This window comes from Rana temporaria, chromosome 8 (assembly GCF_905171775.1).
Source record: "Rana temporaria chromosome 8, aRanTem1.1, whole genome shotgun sequence".
Lineage (NCBI taxonomy): Eukaryota > Metazoa > Chordata > Amphibia > Anura > Ranidae > Rana > Rana temporaria.
The window spans coordinates 177,305,443-177,328,553 of record NC_053496.1 but is presented as its reverse complement, the minus strand read 5'-3'; the positions used below and the strand labels follow the sequence as shown (position 1 = coordinate 177,328,553).

General features: G+C 44.9%; 1 protein-coding gene across 1 annotated transcript in view; it reads right to left on the bottom strand.

The window, feature by feature from the left end:
* The window catches only part of LOC120910534 (zinc finger protein 585A-like), a 55,004-nt gene that overhangs the window by 6,195 nt on the left and 25,698 nt on the right, over window positions 1-23,111 (bottom strand). Inside the window, exon 7 of the mRNA XM_040322291.1 lies at window positions 20,343-21,889. Coding sequence (XP_040178225.1) covers window positions 20,343-21,889 — 1,547 coding nt within the window. The remainder of the gene's footprint in view (window positions 1-20,342; window positions 21,890-23,111) is intronic.

Here is a 23,111-nt window from a genome sequence, read left to right as displayed (position 1 = left end):
AGATCAGCACCTGGTGGGGAATATAAATACTGCAGCCTGTGTTGTCCCTTCGTACTTTAAGGCTGCATTCACATCTAGGCGGACGAAATCGCGGCGTTTTGTCGCCGCAAATCGCGGTAAAAATAGCGGCGTTTTGTACCGCGATTCGCGGCGACAAAACGCCGGTATTGTCCGCCTAGATGTGCCCCAAGATGACCCCCTCTATGGAGATGATTGCCATCTCCTAGCCGAACGCTCGAAGACGCCTGAAAAAAAGGTACGGGACCTTTTTTCACGCGACAGGCGACAGGCGTCCGGCGTTCGGCGTGGAGATGTGAACCATCTCCATAGAGGGACATCTGTTTTCAGCCCTCTGGCGGCAGCGGCGTAGCGCTACAGGCGTAAAAACGCCTAGATGTGAATGGGGTCTAAAGGCTGCTCCCTTGTGGCCTCCTCGTCGTTGCTGTTGTATAAATGATACCTCACAAAAACCTAACTATTCCATAAAAATAATGAAATGCAATCATTTTAGTATATTTATATTTATCAATAAGGATTTTTTATTTGATGTTAAAGGGGTTGTAAAGGTACAATTTTTTCCCCTAAAAAGCTTCCTTTACCTTAGTGCAGTCCTCCTTCACTTACCTCATCCTTCCATTTTGCTTTTAAATGTCCTTATTTCTTCTGAGAAATCCTCACTTCCTGTTCTTCTGCCTGTAACTCCACACAGTAATGCAAGGCTTTCTCCCTTTCTTGAACTACAGGAGAGCGTCAGGATGCTCTCTACGTTGCAGATAGAGAAAGGAGCTGTGTGTTAGTGGGCGTCCTGACTCTCCTGTAGTCCAAGGGAGGGGGCGAGCACGACACTCCACACCAGGGAGAAAGCCTCGCATTACTGTTTAATAAATAGACCCCATCAAATTCATATAGTTCACATTTGTTGTTTTGCAGTTTAGTGCTTCAATAGAAAAGTTTAGTTTAGGGGTCCAAACCTTCTTCTAGTAGACACTAAGGCCCAGATTCTCAAAGGGCTTACGACGGCGCAGCGCCATGTGCGCCGTCGTAAGTCCTAATCTGGGCCGTCGTATTTATGCGACTGATTCTTAGGCCCCATACACACGAGAGGATTTATCCGCGAATACGGTCCAGCGGACCGTTTCCGCGGATAAATCCTCTCGAGGATTTCAGCGGATTTTCATGCGATGGAGTGTACACACCATCGTATTGAAATCCGCGCCGAAATCCTCTGGCGATGACGTGTCGTGCCGTCGCCGCGATAATGACGCGGCGACATGCGCGACGCTGTCATATAAGGAATTCCACTCATGCGTCGAATCATTACGACGCATGCGGGGGATCCCTTCGGACGGATGGATCCGGTGAGTCTGTACAGACCAGCGGATCCATCCGTTAGGATGGATTCCAGCGGATAGATTTGTTTAACATGTCAGCGAATATTTGATCTGCTGGAATCCATCCCAGGGGAGAAATATCCGCGGAAACAGATCCGCTGGCGTGTACACACCATAGGATCTATCGGCTGAAACCCATTCGCTGGGATTTTTCAGCGGATGGATTCTATCGTGTGTATGGGGCCTTAGAATCAGTTACGCATAGATATCCATTAGATCCGACAGGTGTAAGGCTCTTACGCCGTCGGATCTTAAATGCAATTTTTTTTCCCGCTAGGTGTCGCCTCCGTCGTTTTCCCCGTCGAGTATGCAAATTAGCTAGATACGCGAATTCCCGAACGTACGCGCGGCCGACGCAGTGAATTTACGACGTTTACGTTAGGTTTTTCCGGCGTAAAGTTGCCCCTGCTATATGAGGGGCAACCAATGTTAAGTATGGCCGTCGTTCCCGCGTCGAAATTTATAAATTTACATTGTTTGCGTAAGTCGTCTGTGAATGGTGCTGGACGCCATTTACGTTCACGTCGAAACCAATGACGTTCTTGCGACGTCATTTGGAGCAATGCACCCTGGGATATTTTTTGGACGGCGCATGCGCAGTACATTCAGCGCGGGAACGCGCTTAATTTAAATACTACACGCCCCCTACCCGCCTAATTTGAATTAGGCGGGTTTTGCGCCGGGTGATTTACGCTACGCCGCCACAACTTTACACCCAAGTGCTTTGTGAATAAAGCACTTGCCTGTAAAACTTGCGGCGGCGTAACGTAAATGAGATACGTTACGCCCGCCGAGTTTTACGCCCATCTACGAGAATCTGGGCCTAATGGTACAATAAAATAGAAAAAGTGTTTGTAGACCTGAACTAAGGCTCATCTTTGGTTTTGTCTTTTCTTGGAATGTAGCTGAATACGAAATGTTACACGGGACTCTTCATGGGTGACCGCTATCATCTAGTTCCTCATACCCACTTATGGACCTATCATGGGTTCCACTTCCTGGGTGAACCCCTCATTCCTCATGAATGTTATTGTCACCATTGTTTGTATACTGCCTATGATGAAAGTTCTATTTATGTGCTTGACTTTGTTACCCTACAATGTTCTATTGTTATTAACCACTTAAGCCCCGGACCAATATGCTGGCTAAAGACCCAAGGGGTTTTTATAGTTCGGGACTGCGTCGCTTTAACTGACAATTGCATGGTCGTGCGACGTGGCTCCCAAACAAAATTGGCGTCCTTTTTTTCCCACAAATAGAGCTTTCTTTTGGTGGTATTTGATCACCTCTGCGGTTTTTATTTTTTGCGCTATAAACAAAAATAGAGCGACAATTTAAAAAAAAATGCAATATTTTTTACTTTTTGCTATAATAAATATCCCCCAAAAACATATATAAAACATTTTTTTCCTCAGTTTAGGCCGATACGTATTCTTGTACCTATTTTTGGTAAAAAAAATCGCAATAATCGTTTATCGGTTGGTTTGCGCAAAATTTATAGCGTTTACAAAATAGGGGATAGTTTTTTTTGCATTTTTATTATTTTTATTTTTTTTACTAGTAATGGCGGCGATCAGCGATTTTTTTCGTGACTGCGACATTATGGCGGACACTTCGGACAATTTTGACACATTTTTGGGACCATTGTCATTTTCACAGCAAAAAATGCATTTAAATTGCATTCTTTATTGTGAAAATGACAGTTGCAGTTTGGGAGTTAACCACAAGGGGGCGCTGTAGGAGTTAGTGTTCACCTAGTGTGTGTTTACTAGTGTAGGGGGGTGTGGCTGTAGGACTGACATCATCGATCGAGTCTTCCCTATAAAGGGGATCACCTGATCGATGCGCCGACACAGTGAAGCACGGGGAAGCCGTGTTTACATGCGGCTCTCCCCGTTCTTCAGCTCCGGGGAGCGATCGCGACGGAGCGGCTAAAAACAAATAGCCGCGCCGTCGTCCCGGATCGCTCCCCGAGCGGTCCCGACTTCCGCATGTACCGGGGGGGGGTCCCGATCGGACCCCCCACCCACGTCTAGCAGAGGACGTACAGGTACGTGGATGTGCCTGTCCGTGCCATTCTGCTGACGTAAATGTACATGAGGAGGTCGGGAAGTGGTTAAAAAAAAAAAAAAAAAAAACATTATTGAAAAAGTACTTGTAAACCCCTCCATATCCCCAGTGAAGTGACTGGCCTCAGGAGATACATAGAGATTAAACAAATCCTCCAACATAAGTTGTACCTATTTATCTACACCAATCTCCTCTACATCCGTTCAAAGTGCAAAATTAATGAAACTTGCCTGAGCTTCCAGAAAGCAGGTGGCGGGAGCTGAAGTTACACTCTGCAGAGCTTAGTGAGAGCTGATTGGAGGGAAGGGACACACCCCTTTCACAGTACACAGGAACAGAGCTGAGGATGTCAATCACAGGTTGTGTGCTGGAGCTCCCTACCCTGCCGCCTTTTACCTCTTGGTGTCAAGAAAACTTGTGATGCATATAGCAGAGGAAGGAGGCAGCAGATAGAAATGACACTTAGTGCTCTTGAAATGAGACAAGTACACAATATAGAGTGATATGCTTTGTTCATATTTCATGTCTGAGGTTTACAACCACCTTAACCACTTCCATACCAGGCACTTACGCACCTTCCCGCCCAAGCCAATTTTCAGCTTTCAGCACTGTCGCATTTTGAATGGCAATTGCACAGTCGTGCGACGTGGCTCCCAAACAAAATTGGCGTCCTTTTTTCCCCACAAATAGAGCTTTCTTTTGGTGGTATTTGATCACCTCTGCGATTTTTTTTTTTTTTTTTGCGCAACAACTAAAAAAAGACTGAAAATTTTGAAAAAAAAATATGTTTTTATTTTTTTCTGTTAATTTTTTTGTAAATAAGTAAGTTTTCTCTTTTAATTACGGGCACTGATATGGCGGCACTGATGGGCACCGATGAGATGGCACTAATGGACATCGATGAGGTAGTACTGACGGGCACAGATGAGGTGGCACTGATTGGCGGCGCTGGTATGCGGCACTGATGGGCACACATAGGCGGCACTGATGGGCACACATAGACGGCACTGATGGGCACACATAGTTGGCACTGATGGGCACATATAGGCGGCACTGATGGACACTTATGGGTGGCACTGGGCACTCATAGGCGGCACAGATGGGCACTCATGGGCGGCACTTATGGGTGGCACTGATGGATACTTATGGGTGGCACAAATGGGCACTGATAGGTGGGCACTGGGCATGAATGGGCACTGTGGGGTGGCACTGATCTACCCATGTTGCCAGTCAGTGCCCATTTGTGGGCACTGATTGGCATCTTTTTTTTTAAAAAAGCTTTTTTTTATTTTCAATACTTTTTTTTTTTCAAGACTTTTTTTTTTTATTTGCCCTTCCCTGGTGGTCCAGTGTGGCGATCCGAGGGGGGACTGCGCTGATAAACAATCAGCGCGAACCCCCCCTGTCAGGAGAGCCGCCGATCGGCTCTCCTCTACTCGCGTCTGTCAGACGCGAGTGAGGAAGAGCCATCAACGGCTCTTCCTGTTTACATCGTGATCAGCCGTGGTTGGACACGGCTGATCACGTGGTAAAGAGTCTCCGCCGGAGGCTCTTTACCGAGATCGGAGATGCAGGGTGTCAGACTGACCCACGGGCGCGCGCGGCATGAAATCCTGCAGGACGTCCATGGATGTCCTGTCAGGATTACAGAACCACTTCCCGGACGTAAATCGGCTATAGGCCGGGCGGGAAGTGGTTAAAGGCCGAGTTCACCTTTGTGGAAAAAATAATAAGCACACATTTTTTTTCTCAGGCGCCTGCACAGCAGAACACCCACTAACTGTGGATCATTGGTGCAATTTCAGGCTTCTGCAGACACTTTGTATAGCTTTCTGCCCATACCCCTGTATGGACAGGTAGAGCCGGTTCACACTGGGGCGACTCGTCAGGTGACTCAGCCGCCTGACGAGTCGCGTCCCATTCTATTCAATAGAACCGTTCTAATAAGAGCGACGCAAGTCACCTCGACTTAGAAAAAGGTTCTTGTAGGACTTCGGGGGCGACTCGGGGCGACTTGCATTGACTTCTATACAGAAGTCATTTTGCAAGTCGCCTCTGAAGTCGTCTTCAGGACGCCTTGCCGAGTCGCCCCCGAAGTCGTGCCGCCGCAGTGTGAACCGGCTCGTAGGTGGTGAGCTGCAGGAAATGTCAATGGACTAGGAGGGTATTGATCAGTGCCCTCATAGTCCATTGAGAACTACAAGCTCTTGGAAGATGGGACTTGTAGTTTATTCAGTCACAGAACTTTGTGCGTGGCAATTTTACTGTAAATGTGACAGCGGCCCCATCCCCTAGACGACAGGAGAGTCAGGAGCTCCTTTCTCTATCTGCAATGTAGAGAGCGTCCTGACTCTCCTGTAGTCCAAGGGAGGGGGCGAGCACGACACTCCACACCAGGGAGAAAGCCTTGCATTACTGTGTGGAGTTACAGACAGAAGAGCAGGAAGTGAGGATTTCTCAGAAGAAATAAGGACATTTAAAAGCAAAATGGAAGGATGAGGTAAGTGAAGGAGGACTGCACTAAGGTAAAGGAAGCTATTTAGGAAAACATTTTTTTTTACCTTTTACAACCCCTTTAACCACTTAAGCCCCGGCCCTTTAGGCAGCTAAATACCCAGGCCAGGTTTTGCGATTCGGCACTGCGTCACTTTAACAGACAATTGCGCGGTCGTGCGACGTGGCTCCCAAACAAAATTGGCGTCCCACAAATAGAGCTTTCTTTTGGTGGTATTTGATCACCTCTGCGGTTTTTATTTTTTGCGCTATAAACAAAAATAGAGCGACAATTTTGAAAAAAATGCAATATTTTTTACTTTTTGCTATAATAAATATCCCCCAAAAACATATATACATTTTTTTTCCCTCAGTTTAGGCCGATACGTATTCTTCTACATATTTTTGGTAAAAAAAAATCGCAATAAGCGTTTATCGATTGGTTTGCGCAAAATTTATAGCGTTTACAAAATAGGGGATAGTTTTATTTATTTTTTTTACTACTAATGGCAGGGATCAACGATTTTTTTCGTGACTGCGACATTATGGTGGACACTTCGGACAATTTTGACACCATTGACATTTTCACAGCAAAAAGTGCATTTAAATTGCATTGTTTATTGTGAAAATGACAGTTGCAGTTTGGGAGTTAACCACAGGGGGCGCTGTAGGAGTTAGGGTTCACCTAGTGTGTGTTTACAACTGTAGGGGGGTGTGGCTGTAGGTCTGACGTCATCGATTGAGTCTCCCTATAAAAGGGATCACTCGATCGATACGCCACCACAGTGAAGCACGGGGAAGCCGTGTTTACATACGGCTCTCCCCGTTCTTCAGCTCCGGGGACCGATCGTGACGGAGCGGCTATAAACGAATAGCAGCGCCGTCGTCCCGGATCGCTCGTGCTCGCCCCCTCCCTTGGACTACAGGAGAGTCAGGACGCTCTCTACATTGCAGATAGAGAAAGGAGCTGTGTGTTAGTGGGCGTCCTGACTCTCCTGTAGTCCAAGGGAGGGGGCGAGTACGACACTCCACACCAGGGAGAAAGCCTTGCATTACTGTGTGGAGTTACAGACAGGAGAACAGGAAGTGAGGATTTCTCAGAAGAAATAAGGACATTTAAAAGCAAAATGGAAGGATGAGGTACCGTATTTATCGGCGTATACCGTGCACTTTTTTGCCCTGAAAATCAGGGCAAAATCGTGGGTGTGCGGTATACGCCGATACCCGCTTTCCCGCGCCGAGTTTGAATACTGCGCCGACATATACCGAGCGCAGTACACTCGGGTATAGTCGGGCAGTCTCGGCTCCTTCCGCGCTCACGTCCTCACTTTAGGGGTGCGCGCTATACCCCAATAAATACGGTAAATGAAGGAGGACTGCACTAAGTAAAGGAAGCTATTTAGGAAAAAACAATTGTACCTTTACAACCCCTTTAAATTAGCCTCAGAACCTGTGTAATTCATATGTGTTCGGGTTTAAAGGGATGAGGTGGGAACCCTATGCCCCACCCTATTAGATTGTAAGCTCTTCTGAGCAGGACCCTCTTAAAGCGGTTGTATACCCCAAATAAAATAAAAAAAAACCTGCAAGGCAAAGGCATAATGAGCTAGTATGACCAGCATACTAGCTCATTATTAATTAGTTACTGCGTCACTTTAACTGACAATTGCGCGGTCGTGCGACGTGGCTCCCAAACAAAATTGGCGTCCTTTTTTCCCCACAAATAGAGCTTTCTTTTGGTGGCATTTGATCAACTCTGCGATTTTTAGTTTTTGCGCTATGTACTTGGTGTTGAGTTATTCACTTTACGGTCATCACAAAGGACAAGGGGGCACTCTTTACGTCTAGAGGAAAAGAGATTTCACCTCCAAATACGGAAAGGTTTTTTCACAGTAAGAGCTGTGAAAATGTGGAACAGACTCCCTCCAGAGGTGGTTCTGGCCAGCTCAGTAGATTGCTTTAAGAAAGGCCTGGATTCTTTCCTAAATGTACATAAAATAACTGAGTACTAAGATTTGTAGGTAAAGTTGATCCGGGGAAAATCCGATTTGCCTCTCGGGGGATCAGGAAGGAATTTTTTTCCCCTGCTGTAGCAAATTGGATCATGCTCTGCTGGGGTTTTTTGCCTTCCTCTGGATCAACTGTGGGTATGGAGTTGGGTGTATGGGATTGTACTGTGTTTTTTATTTTGTTTGTTTATTTTTTTGAGGTTGAACTGGATGGACTTGTGTCTTTTTTCAACCTGACTAACTATGTAACTATGTAACTATGTAACTATGATAATTTTGAAAAAAATATATATTTTTTACTTTTTGCTATAATAAATATCCCCCAAAAATATATGAAAAAAAAATTTTTTCCTCAGTTTAGGCCGATACGTATTCTTCTACATTATTTTCGTAAAAAAAAATCGCAATACGCGTTTATTGATTGGTTTGCGCAAAAGTTATAGCGTTTACAAAATAGGGGGTATTTTTATGGCATTTTTATTAATATTTTTTTTTTACTAGTAATGGCGGCGAACAGCGAATTTTTTTCGTGACTGCGACATTATGGCGGACACTTCGGACACTTTTGACACATTTTTGGGACCATTGGCATTTTTATTGCGATCAGCGCTATAAAAATGCATTGGATTACTATAAAAATGCCACTGGCAGAGAAGGGGTTAATACTAGGGGGCGGGGAAGGGGTTAATTATGTTCCCTGGGTGTGTTCTAACTGTAGGGGGGGTGGCCTCACTAGGGGAAATGACCGATCTTCTGTTCATACATTGTATGAACAGGGGATCAGCATTTCCCCCCCTGACAGGACCGGGAGCTGTGTGTTTACACACACAGCTCCCGGTCCCCGCTCTGTAACGAGCGATCGCGTGTGCCCGACGGCGATCGTGTCCGCCGGCCACACGCACAGGAGTCGGGGGCGAGCGGGGGGCACGCCCCTAGTGGCCAGCGCGAGACCCCACGTAGAGCTACGGGCTCTCGCGCAGGGGAGCCAACCTGCCGCCGTAAAACGACGGCGGCAGGTCGGCAAGTAGTTAACCACTTGCCGCCCGCCAATGACAGATTGACGTCGGCAAAGTGGTTGTAGAATCCTGACCGGACGTCATATGACGTCCTCAGGATTCTTAGCCGCTGCGCTCCCCCGGGGGCGTGCATCGCGGCGATCGTTGTTGCGGGGTGCAAAAAAGATGCAAAAAAAAAAAAGATGCCAATCAGTGCCCACAAATGGGCACTGACTGGCAACAAGTAAATCAGTGCCGCCCCACAGTGTCCATCAGTGCCGCCCCACAGTGTCCATCAGTGCCACCCCACAGTGTCCATCAGTGCCACCCCACAGTGCCCATCTGTGCCACCCCACAGTGCCCATCTGTGCCGCCTATGAGTGCCCAGTGCCGCCCATGAGTGCCCATCAGTGCCGCCCATGAGTGCCTATCAGTGCCTCCCATGAGTGCCCATCAGTGCCGCCTATGTGTGCCCATGAGTGCCGCCTATGTGTGCCCATCAGTGCCGCATACCAGCGCCGCCAATCAGTGCCACTTCATCTGTGCCCGTCAGTACTACCTCGTCGATGTCCATCAGTGCCATCTCATCTGTGCCCATCAGTGCCACCATATCAGTGCCCGTAATTGAAAGAGAAAACTTACTTATTTACAAAAAAATTACAGAAAAAAATAAAAACGTAATTTTTTAAAAAAAATTCGGTCTTTTTTCAGTTGTTGCGCAAAAAAAAAAAATCGCAGAGGTGATCAAATACCACCAAAAGAAAGCTCTATTTGTGGGTAAAAAAGGACGCCAATTTTGTTTGGGTACAGTGTAGCATGACCGCGCAATTGCCATTCAAAGTGCGACAGTGCTGAAAGCTGAAAATTGGCTTGGCGGGAAGGTGCGTAAGTGCCCTGTATGGAAGTGGTTAATGTAGACTTACCTGTAGGTGCAAGTGGGCAGAGCGGGTATATACAACTGCTTTAATCCTCTTGTATTTTATTGTATTATAACTGTACTGTCTCCTTTTTTATATTGTAAAGCGCTGTGTAAACTGTTGCCGCTATATAACTCCTGTATAATAATAATAATAATCTGTTAGAGGGGGATCATTTGGAGTGCCTGGGGATCCAGGACTGATAGCCGATCACCGAATACCAGGAAGTAGAGGAGGGGGAGTCACCAGTTCTGTGAGGAGAAGACAGAAACTGTGAGGGGAGAAGAACACGCTTGAGGTGGCCTCAAATGAACAGGTATTGTATTGTATTTTATATTAAGGTGACCAGATTTTTTTAAATTTAATCCAGGGACATATTTTTTTATTTATTTTTTTCAATTGGCAAATGGTAAACTATTTATAAGCATATTTTCCTCACATGACATATGCAGTGTATGTGGTATGTGTTTATGGATTGATTGTACGATATATACATTTCTCACATTTTGTCCATGAGGTAAAAATGTGTCCATGAGGTAAAAATGTGTCCATGAGGTAAAAATTTGTCCATGAGGTAAAAAAAATTCCATGAGGTAAAAATTTGTCCATGAGGTAAAAATTTGTCCATGAGGTAAAAAAAATTCCATGAGGTAAAAATTTGTCCATGAGGTAAAAATTTGTCCATGAGGTAAAAATTTTGAATTTTTTGTTATATGAGAAGATAGAGAAAAAAAACTTGGAAGGGGTGGGGCCCCAAAATTCTAATCCAAAGAAAGGCAGGGACAATGTTTATTTGGGGTGAAGTAAAAGTGAGGGTGCTAATGTGGCATGCTACTGCACACCAGCAAGTGGAGGTTTCTTCATGGCGTACAATGGCGATCAGTATATCCTGGCCTCTGTATACCAATAAAAAGCCAAAAAATGCAGCACAACCCTAAACTTCCTATATACAATTTTACAAATGGACTTTTATAAGTGAAATGGTAAAACCAATAAGCGCAAATCAACCAATGTATTACAATATAGTAGTGATAGTGTCGCCCCCATCTTCAAACATATTTTGAGAATTTGAGGAGCAAATAATGGTGGAAACCCCCCTACATACAAAAATAATAACAGAGACGCAAATCAACCAGTGTATTAGAAGATAGTAGTGATGGTGTCACCCTCTCTGCAAGAGGTAAGAAATATTGCAGGACTTTCGATGTGCAAATAGTGGTATATAATCTTATATATAATCATAATAAAATGTACACTTGATGTACCGTACATATTTTACGTTTTATTATTATGATTATATTTGGGGGGGTTTCACCACTATTTGAACTTTGAAGGTCTGCAAAACTTCTTACCTCTTGCAGAGTGGGTGACACCATCACTACTATGTTCTAGTACACGGGTTGATTTGCATCTCTGTTACTATTGTATGTAGGGGGTTTCACCATTATTTGCACATTGAAGCTCTGCAAATATTTTTGCAGAGGGGGTGACTAGAGGTCAACCGATATGGGCTTTTCTCTGGCCGATGCCGATATTTGGAAATCGGGGCGGCCGATGGCCGATATGTGTGGCCGATATTTTAGGCGGATTTTTTTTTTCCTCATCTCAAAAAACCTAGGGTGGAGAGGAGATAATTGTTTAGGGTGGAAAGGTGGGGTGCAGCCTGTCAGTGCCACATCAGTGCCCACCAGTGCAGCCCATCAGTGCCACCTCATTAGTGCCCACCAGTGCAGCCTATCAGTGTCACCTCATCAGTGCCCACCAGTGCAGCCCATCAGTGCCACCTCATCAATGCCCACCAATGCACCAGTGCATCCCATCATTGCCCACCAGTGCATATAACCAGTGCATCACCTCATCAGTGCCAACCAGTGCATCACCTCATCAGTGCCTCACATCAGTGCCCACCAGTACAGCCCAATGTCATTCACTGCCACCTCATCAATGCCCACCAGCGGTGCGCTCCAGGCTCCGTTCCATCTCCTAGCACAAGAAAGCTCCATTGTCCCTGGCCCTAAAGTGCTGCCCCGCCTCTGCCTACAATCCCCAAAATGCAGAACGGGCCTGTAACAGCCAATCGGCAGCGGCCGCTGCCGACATCCTCCACTGTGAAAAAAAACGTCCCCTGACGTGCTGCGCGCCCTGCCTCTGCCTACAAACCCCAGAATGCAGAGGCAGGGCGCGCAGCACGTCAGGGGACTTTTTTTTTACAGTGGAGGATGTCGGCAGCGGCCGCCGCCGATTGGCTGTTACAGGCCCGCTGGTTGGCTGCCGCGCTGGGTGTACCAAGATGGCCGCGGCTCCTGAGCTAGGCCGAAGCCGCGGCCTTTCCTGATGCTGTGACCGCGGCGGGAGAATGCTACCTGTAGGCTGCAGGGATCAGGAGAATGCTACCTGTAGGCTGCAGGGATCAGGAGAATGCTACCTGTAGTACCTGTAGGCTGCAGGGATCAGGAGAATGCTACCTGTAGGCTGCAGGGCTCAGGAGAATGCTACCTGTAGTACCTGTAGGCTGCAGGGATCAGGAGAATGCTACCTGTAGGCTGCAGGGCTCAGGAGAATGCTACCTGTAGTCTGCAGGGCTCAGGAGAATGCTACCTGTAGGGTGCAGGGCTCAGGAGAATGCTACCTGTAGGCTGCAGGGCTCAGGAGAATGCTACCTGTAGGGTGCAGGGCTCAGGAGAATGCTACCTGTAGGCTGCAGGGCTCAGGAGAATGCTACCTGTAGGCTGCAGGGCTCAGGAGAATGCTACCTGTAGGCTGCAGGGCTCAGGAGAATGCTACCTGTAGGCTGCAGGGTTCAGGAGAATGCTACCTGTAGGGTGCAGGGCTCAGGAGAATGCTACCTGTAGGCTGCAGGGCTCAGGAGCATGCTACCTGTAGGCTGCAGGGCTCAGGAGCATGCTACCTGTAGGCTGCAGGGCTCAGGAGCATGCTACCTGTAGGCTGCAGGGCTCAGGAGCATGCTACCTGTAGGCTGCAGGGCTCAGGAGAATTCTATGTACAGAGTGCAAGGTTCAGGTTGCATTTTGGAAAGAATGATGGTCAAAGACTGCAGACATACTAAAGGAGATGGTCAGAGACTGCGGATATTATACAGGAGACGGTCAGAGACAGCAGATAATATTATACAGGGGACCATCAGAGACTGCGGATATTATACAGGAGAGTGTCAGAGACAGCAGATATTATTATACAGGATACGGTCAGAGACTGCGGATATTATACAGGGGATGGTCAGAGACAGCAGATATTATTATACAGGAGACGGTCAGAGACTGTGGATATTCTACAGGGGATGGTCAGAGACAGCAGATATTATTATACAGGAGACAGTCAGAGACTGCGGATATTATACAGGGGATGGTCAGAGACAGCAGATATTATTATACAGGAGACGGTCAGAGACTGCGGATATTGTACATGGGATGTCAGAGACAGCAGATATTATTATACAGGAGACGGTCAGAGACTGTGGATATTATACAGGAGAGTGTCAGAGACAGCAGATATTATTATACAGGAGACGGTCAGAGACTGCGGATATTATACAGGGGATGGTCAGAGACAGCAGATATTATTATACAGGAGACGGTCAGAGACTGTGGATATTATACATGGGATGTCAGAGACAGCAGATATTATTATACAGGAGACGGTCAGAGACTGTGGATATTATACATGGGATGTCAGAGACAGCAGATATTATTATACAGGAGACGGTCAGAGACTGCGGATATTATACAGGAGACGGTCAGACTGCGTATATTTTTACGGGGGATGGTCAGAAACAACAGATATTATTATACAGGGGACGTTTAGAGACTGCGGATATTATACAATAGACCGTCAGAGACTGCGGATATTGTTCAGGAGACTGTCAGAGACTGCAGATATTATACAGGAGACAGTCAGAGACAGCAGATAATATTATACAGGGGACCATCAGAGACTGCGGATATTATACAGAAGATGGTCAGAGACTGCGGATATTATACAGGAGATGGTCAGAGACTGTGGATATTATACAGGAGATGGTCAGAGACTGCGGATATTATACGGGGGATGGTCAGAGACAGCAGATATTATTATACAGGAGACGGTCAGAGACTGCGGATATTGTACAAGGGATGGTCAGAAAATTCTCCACTGAAAAGCAAGTAATGCTTAGGTCACTTTTCAGAGGAATTTGACATGCAGTGAGGAGGTGATATTGCCTTACTGCCTTTTTAACCCCCTAAGTACAACTTGAAAGCACAGAGGACAACGTACTGTTATAGGCTGAAAAAACAAAGTTCTTTGGCTGCAGTTAAGGAAAGGGGGGGAGGGGGAGCGTTCGGTCATAGCTCACTCACTTCAGTCACAGCGGCTTCAGGTGTACAATGTGCCTGTCGGCTGCTCCATAAACTTTACATCCTATTCACACACACAGCACACGGGCTGCCAGAATGTGGGCGGACACAGGGAGGGAGGGGCTAGAAGAAGCAGAGCCGATCCGCCTCTACCATTCATGTGGAAGGGGAGGGGGGGCTGTGCTCCATAGAACAGAACACAGACACTCAGCCCTGTGTCAGATGCAGCCATCTCTCTCTGTATTCACACAGAAGTTTGGCAAAACTGATGGGGCATCCTACGCGGCGGCACTATCCAGACACCTCCCGGTGTGTGGCACCTGGGGAAGACCTCTCCCCCTGTTGATATGCCTCTGGCACTGCCCCTAATTCCGGGGACAAAAACAGGGACAAATTCGGAGCGGGGATAGCCTGCTCAAAACGGGGACTGTCCCGGAAATCCCGGGACAGTCTGGTCAGCCTATTTTATTTATTATATATATATATATATATATATATATATAGCCTTAAAATGGTTGTAAACTCTTACACACCACTTTTACATACAGGTAAGCATATAAAAAGTGAACCATAAAGTAACTCCGGTGGAAGATGTGGAGTGCTGACTTCAGGGCATTGTTCTGAGGTAAGTATTTTTCACAATGAGTAAGTATGCAATGCATACTAGCTCATTATGCCTCTGTCTTGCAGTTTTTTCCCCCCGAGGTTTACAACCTATTTAACCACTTAAAGACCGCCTCCTGCAGATATACGTCGGCAGAATGGCACGGCTGGGCACATGCACGTACCTGTAGGTCCTCTTTAAGTGCCCAGCCGTGTGTCGCGGGCACGCGCCCGCGACCCGGTCCGAAGCTCCGTGGCCACGGGACCCGCAGGCCCGATCGCCGCTGGAGTCCCGCGATCGGTCCCCGGAGATGAAGAACGAGGAGAGCTGTGTGTAAACACAGCTTCCCCGTTCTTCACTGTGGCGCCGTCATCGATCGTGTGTTCCCTAATATAGGAAAACACGATCAATGACGTCACACGTCCAGCTCCGCCCCTCTACAGTTAGAAACACAGATGAGGTCACACTTAACCCCTTCAGCGCCCCCTAGTGGTTAACTCCCAAACTGCAATTGTCGTTTTCACAGTAATCAGTGCATTTTTATAGCATTTTTTGCTGTGAAAATGACAATGGTCCCAAAAATGTGTAAAAATTGTCTGATGTGTCGGCCATAATGTCGCAGTCACGAAAAAAAAAAATCGCTGATCGCCGCCATTAGTAGTAAAAATTTTTTTTTATAAAAATGCAATAAAACTATCCCCTATTTTGTAAACACTATAAATTTTGCGCAAACCAATCGATAAACGCGTATTGCGTTTTTTTTTGCCAAAAATATGTAGAAGAATACGTATCGGCCTAAACTGAGGAAAAAAAAATATTTTTTATATATTTTTAGGGGATATTTATTATAGCAAAAAGTAAAAAATATTGAATTATTCTCAAAATTGTCGCTCTATTTATTTATAGCACAAAAAATAAAAACCGCAGAGGTGATTAAATGCCACCAGAAGAAATCTCTATTTGTGGGGAAAAAAGGACGCCAATTTTGTTTGGGAGCCACGTCGCACGACCGCGCAATTGTCAGTTAAAGCAACGCAGTGCCGAATGGCAAAAACTGGCCAGGTCCTTTACCTACCTAAAGGTCCGGGTCTTAAGTGGTTAAAGGGACCATTTTTTTTTTTATTAAAGAAAAAAAAAAACTTTTTTTTATTATTGCCTTTTCCTTGAAAATGTGAGATGTGAGGTCTTTTTGACCGCAGATCTCACATTAAAGAGGTCCTGTCATGCTTTTTTTCTATTACAAGGGATAACGTTTACATTCCTTGTAATAGGAATAAAAGTGTGAAAATAAAAAGTAAAATAAATAATAATAATAAAAACATATTTTTTAAAGCGCCCCCGATGCTCATGCGCCGAAGCGAACGCATACGTAAGTTGCACCCGCATATGTAAACGGCGTTCAAACCACACATGTGAGGTATCATTGCGATCGTTAGAGCAAGAGAAATAATTCAAGTAAAATCAGCGAGATACGCCTATTCACGAACGTACGTACGTACGCTCGCCCGTCGCAGTAAAGATACGCTGTTTACGTAAGACGTTTTCAGGCGTAAAGATAAACCACAAAAAAGATGGCGCAGCCAATGTTAAGTATGGACGTCGGAACCGCCGTCGAATTTCACGTCGTTTGCCTAAGTCGATTCAGAATAGGGCTGGGCGTAGGTTACGTTCACGTCAAAAGCATTGACTATTTGCGACGTGATTTGGAGCATGCGCACTGGGATACGTCCACGGACGGCGCATGCGCCGTTCGTTCAAAACGTTATTAACGTGGGGTTATGCTTTATTTACATAAAACACGCCCACCTCTTCACAATTTGAATTAGGCGCGCTTACGCCGGCACATTTATGCTACGCCGCCGTAACTTAGGACGCAAGTGCTTTGTGAATACAGCACTTGCCTCTCTAACTTGCGGCGGTGTAACGTAAATTACATACGCTACGCCCGCACAACTTTAAGCCACCGTACGTGAATCTGGCCAATTGTTTGTAGGTGTTCCTCATAACTGAGGTTCTCCAGCCCCGTTATTAGTTTTGCTGCCCTTTCTCTGGACTCTCTCCAGTACCAGCACATCCTTCCTGAGGATTGGTGACCAGAACTGGATGGCATACTCGAGATGTGGCCATTTGTAATTTGTAAAGTGGTAGAATTATAGCTTTATCTCTTGTGTAAATACCCTTTGTAATGCATGCTAATAGTCTGCTGGCCTTGCTTGCTGCAGCTAGGCATTGCATGCTATTGCAGAGTCTACTAGGACCCACAGATCCTTTTCCACCCTTGATTCCCCCAGAGGTTCTTCACCTAGCGAGTAACTTTCATTGACATTTTTAGCTCCCAATTGCATTATTTGTGATGTGTTGCAATGACGGGTACAGTTTTACTAACACCCAGCTTGGCACAATGTAAAAATGCACATCTCATAACTAATGGACCACTGGTGAAGCTGAAAATCTATTTAGTGGTCAGTGCGATAACCGCAATCTTCTGGGTCCTGTGCTGATAGACTTCCCCTCTGCACACTGACCACAGGGGGTCTGTCACGTACCTGTAGGAGGAGCCTGAGATAAGGGTGACCTCCCATCTGAGCACCCCTGGAAGTTGGGACAGGGGCTACTAGGACAATGGAAGGGTGCAGGTACCAGAAAGTATCTCTGAACATGAATAAGGACGTTCACCGGTGTGAATTCTCTGCTGATTATTAAGTTCTTTTTTCTGAAAAAAAGATTTCCCGCACTCTGAACATTAATTTTTGGCTCTCATAAATGACCCTTGGCATTGCTTCATAGTAAAGAAAATGCACCTGGTCTTTGGTCCGTGCAGAGGAAATCGAATCTGGTATCAGGGTCAGTGGGACCCTTTATAGATATGATGCCACTGCTGGCAAATTACAATTTGATAGACGTCAAATATGATATGAATCTTATACATATTCTCTTTAGAAGATGTGATCTGTTTCAATCACCAGACACCTTGTAACAAGAGCATGTTTGGTATCTAACTGGTTGGTATTTTCTTATACAATAATGCAATTATATGCTATAAATGTAGCTGATTTTAGCAAGGATTATGGACTCTGTACAAAGTTTGGCTCTGGCAAGCAATAGGAGTGAGATTCTTTACACTAACTACCAATGCATAGGGCCATTCTTCAAACTGACCACCAAAGTAAGGGGCATTCTGGTCACCAATGTAAGGGACATTCCGACCACCATTGTAAGGGGAAATGTAAAGAGACAGTTTTCCAAGTGGCCACCAATGTAAGGGGAGGGGCATTCTTCAAAACCACCAAATTAAGGGACATGCTTCCCACTGATCACCAATGTAAGGGGTATTCTTCCCACTGATCACCAATGTAAGGGACATTCTTCTCACTGATCACCAATGTAAGGGACATTCTTCTCACTGATCACCAATGTAAGGAACTTTCTTTCCATTGATCATCAATGTAAAAGACATTCTGACCACAAATGTAGTGGACGTTTTTCCCACTTACCACCAATGTAAGGAGGCACTTCTGCACCCACCAACAATGTAAACGGTGGCTGATCTTCACTTACTGCCAATGTATGAGGGTCCTCCTCTACCTACCACTAATATAAGGGGATCCACTGAAGACATGACTGACATACTCTCCAAGCAACTGAGGGGGATGAGTTCTGTATCACAGATGAAGATAATGACTGTGAGACTACAGAATTTATCACTGTAACCATGAAGAGGAGAACCAAGATGGCAGCAATGGGAATATTCTGTATGGCATTTGCAGTGGTTACATATATTCATAAAATACATTATCTGACACGCATGTCGAACTAGACTTTCTGGACTCTCCATCTCACTAACAAAACACCAATGGAAGACTCTCTATCAACTGAGCCCACTCCGATCACAACACCAATGGATGACTCTCTATGAACTGAGCACATTCCAATCGCCACACCAATGGAGGACTCTCTCTGAACTGAGCACATTCCAATCACCACACCAATGGAAGGCTGTCTATGAACCGAGCACATTTCAATCACCACACCAATGGATGACTCTGTATGAACTGAACACATTCCAATCGCCACACCAATGGATGACTCTCTATGAACTGAGGACTTTCCAATCACCAATCATCTAAAATGGTGGTCATTTGTAAAAAAGGACCCAAAAAAGAATATTGTAAAGAGTAGATCTTTCTTTTTTATTTTAGAAAACCAAATTACGAGACTAAAACACAATAATATAACCCCCCATTAAGTTGGCGTAAAAGAAACAAAGTTTAATAATAATTATTCTTTAGTTGGTCCAATGAAAAGCTTGTTCCTTCAGTAAAGCAAGATATCCAATATAAAGTTTGGCCCATTGGATTGCCGTATTTGCCCATGTATTAGCACAGTTTAGTACTATGGTGATGTCTCGGAGTGTGGGACCCAGGCAGCATTGTATGTTTAGAGCAGGGTTTGACAAATTTGCTTGGAATCTAGGAGCCAGCTAAAAAAATTAGGAGCCAGAAAGCGCACCCCGTCCCGACGAGCTTGCGCGCAGAAGCGAACACATACGTGAGCAGCGCCCGCATATGTAAACGGTGTTCAAACCACACATGTGAGGTATCGCCACGATTGGTAGAGCGAGAGCAATAATTCTAGCCCTAGACCTCCTCTATAACTCAAAACATGCAACCTGTAGATTTTTTTAAACGTCGCCTATGAAGATTTTAACGGGTAAAAGTTTGTCGGCATTCCACGAGCGGACGCAATTTTGAAGCGTGACATGTTGGGTATGAATTTACTCGGCGTAACATTATCTTTCATAATATTAAAAAAAAATGGGGATAACTTTACTGTTGTCTTATTTTTTAATTAAAAAAAGTGTAATTTTTTCCCAAAGAAGTGCGCTTGTAAGACCGCTGCGCAAATACGGCATGACAGAAAGTATTGCAACGATTGCCATTTTATTCTCTAGAGTGTTAGGATAAAACATATATATAATGTTTGGGGGTTCTAATTAGAGGGAAGAAGATGGCAGTGAAAATAGTGAAAAATTACATGAGAATTGCTGTTTAACTTGTAATGCTTAACTTGTAATACCAACGGCCACCACCAGATGGCGCCAGCTCATATCTGGTGGTAATAACTTGTAATACCAACGGCTCACCACCAGATGGCGCCAGCTTACAAAAAAGCCAAGCCAAGTCGCCAGGACACTATTTCTAGTCGCCATGGCGACCTGGCGACCGGGATTTGTCGAGCCCTGGTTTAGAGGACCGTATTACTATACTTTCTGCAGACCTACATCCATCACATCACACCCGAAGAACACCATTATACTTTTGCAATGTTCCTAAATACACCGATTTGACCATAAAAAGAATATTAGGCTTTTTGAATATTCTTGTATACAATAAGTGATGTTCTTTAACCGAAACATTCTAAATACAAGGTAGGACACACACGTTCTCTGGTGGTCACTCTTGCCCCAATCTCCATTTCTCCATCTGAACGTAAAAAAGGTTGTTAGTCTGCGTGAATTTTCTGATGTCGGTCAAGGGCACTTTTCTGGGTGAAACTTTTCCCGCACACTGAACACGAATAAGGACGCTCACCCGTGTGAATTCTTTGATGTCTAAGAAGTTTATCTTTCCGGATAAATCTTTTCTCGCACACTGAACACGGAAAGGGACGCTCACCTGTGTGACTTCTCTGGTGTATAAGAAGTTTTTCTCTCTGAGGGAAAGCTTTCCCACACTCTGAGCATGAAAAAGGACGTTCACCCGTGTGAATTTTCTGGTGTTTAAGAAGGTTTCCTTTGTCTTTGAAACACTTCCCACACTCTGGACATGAATAGGGATGCTCACCCGTGTGTATTCTCAGGTGTTGAGTAAGTCTTTCCTTCTGAATAAAACGTTTCCCACACTCTGAACATGCGTAGGGACGCTCACCCGTATGAATTCTTTGGTGTTTAAGAAGGTGTTCTTTCTGAATGAAACCTTTCCCACATTCTGAGCATGAATAAGGACGCTCTCCTGTGTGAATTCTCAGGTGGTTATTAAGTTCTCCTTTCTGAACAAAAGATTTCCCGCACTCTGAACATGAATAGGGACGTTTACCAGTGTGAATTCTCTGGTGTTTAAGAAGATTTCCTTTTTCATGGAACGACTTCCCGCACTCTGAACACGAGAAAGGACGCTCTCCAGTGTGAGCTCTCTGGTGATTAAGAAAGTTTCCTTTCTGACTGAAACATTTCCCACACTCTGGACACGAGAAAGGACGCTCATTCTTGTGAATTCTCTGGTGGATAACAAGTTGTCTTTTCTGAGTGAAAGATTTCCCGCACTCTGAACACGAATGAGGCCGCTCCCCCGTGTGACTTCTCTGGTGAATAACGAGGTCTCCCTTCTGAGTGAACGTTTTACTGCACTCTGAACACGAATAAGGACGCTCACCCGTGTGAGTTCTCTGGTGTTTAACAAGGCTTACTTTCTGAATGAAACCTTTCCCACAATCTGAACATGAGAAAGGACGCTCCCCTGTGTGAATTCTCTGGTGATTAACAAGTTCTCCCTTCTGAGTAAAACATTTCCCGCACTCTGAACATGAAAAGGGACGCTCACCGGTGTGAATTCTCTGGTGTTTAAGAAGGTTTCCTTTGTCACTAAAACATTTACCGCAGTCAGAACATGAGAAAGGACGTTCTCCTGTGTGAACTCTCTCATGACTGATAAAGTTGCTTTTCTGATGGAAACATTTCCCACACTCCGGACATGAGTAAGTCTTATAACTTTTCTGTTGTATAGGAGGCTCTCCAGTTTCTTTCGAAGATTTCCAAGACACTGTACGTGACAAGGAGAGCTTACCCTTATGGTTTAAAGGATTAGATGGATCTGTACTGTGAGATTCAATAATAATAGTATGTGGATCATCAGAAGATTCCTCTGGATCAGAGAAATCCCAGGATCTCTCCATTTGATAGGTTTTATGATGTATTATTTGTGTAATGCGTTTTACTCCGGGAGAACATTGTGATGTGGTTTTATATTCTGAAGATATATTTTTCGAGACGTAGTGTCCACCTGTAGGAAAACAATGGTCAAATGTTATTAGAATTCTTCATTGCTTTCATTCAGAAGTCATATACAGTATGTTGGTCTAACACTCTACAGTATCTCACAGCTCTGGCATGGAACTGGGTGCAACCATAACATAAAATATCAATACAAACCAGATAAAGGATAAAATGCACAAAAACCACACTAGGTAGGTGTTTGCTTTAATGTCATTGTAAAGGCCCGTACACGCGATCGGATTTTCCGATAACAAATGTGTGATGACAGGGTTTTGTCGGATAATCCAACCGTTTGTACGCTCTATCGGACAATTGTTGTCGGAATTTCCGACAACAAATATTTTATATCATGCTTTAAAAATCTCCGACAACAAATGTGTCTTGTCGTGTCTTGTCGATCGCGTGTACACAAGTTCGTCGGAAATAAATTCAAAAGTATAAACATGCATTCTCTGAACCAATGCTAACCATAAGAAAATATTAGCAAAAGTTGCCTAAAGGGTGGCGCTAAAGAGCAGAAATCCATGTAGTTTTGTGTATTTTGGCTGAAAAAGTTCTGCCGTCTGTATGCAGCACAAGTTCACGGCCAATGCCCTTGGAACAAAATTCCACGGATTTGTCTGATGGAAATCCGATCATGTGTACAAGGCTTTAGAGTGAGAACAAGAAACACTGGATTTACTGAAGACTTTCATATGGTATGCAATGGAGATAGAGAAATTACTAGATACAGGGACCTCATCATGACATCTCCAAAGGGTGGCCCATAATATGAAGTGTATGCAATGCTACAGGTAACTGTAAGAGGCTGTTGATATAATATAGGAGGTCATCTGTACAGTGTCTTCAACTCCTCAATTAGAAAACAATTACATTAAGGAATGGAGATGGACTTTTCATATGGTGTACAGTATCTCCTCCTCATTTGTTGGGAACATGACGTTATATTGAGGAATGGAGATGGACCTTTCATATGGTGTACAGTATCTCCTCCTCATTTGTTGGGAACATGACGTTATATTGAGGAATGGAGATGGACCTTTCATATGGTGTACAGTATCTCCTCCTCATTTGTTGGGAACATGACGTTATATTGAGGAATGGAGATGGACCTTTCATATGGTGTACAGTATCTTCTCCTCATTTGTTGGGAACATGACGTTATATTGAGGAATGGAGATGGACCTTTCATATGGTGTACAGTATCTCCTCTTCATTTGTTGGGAACA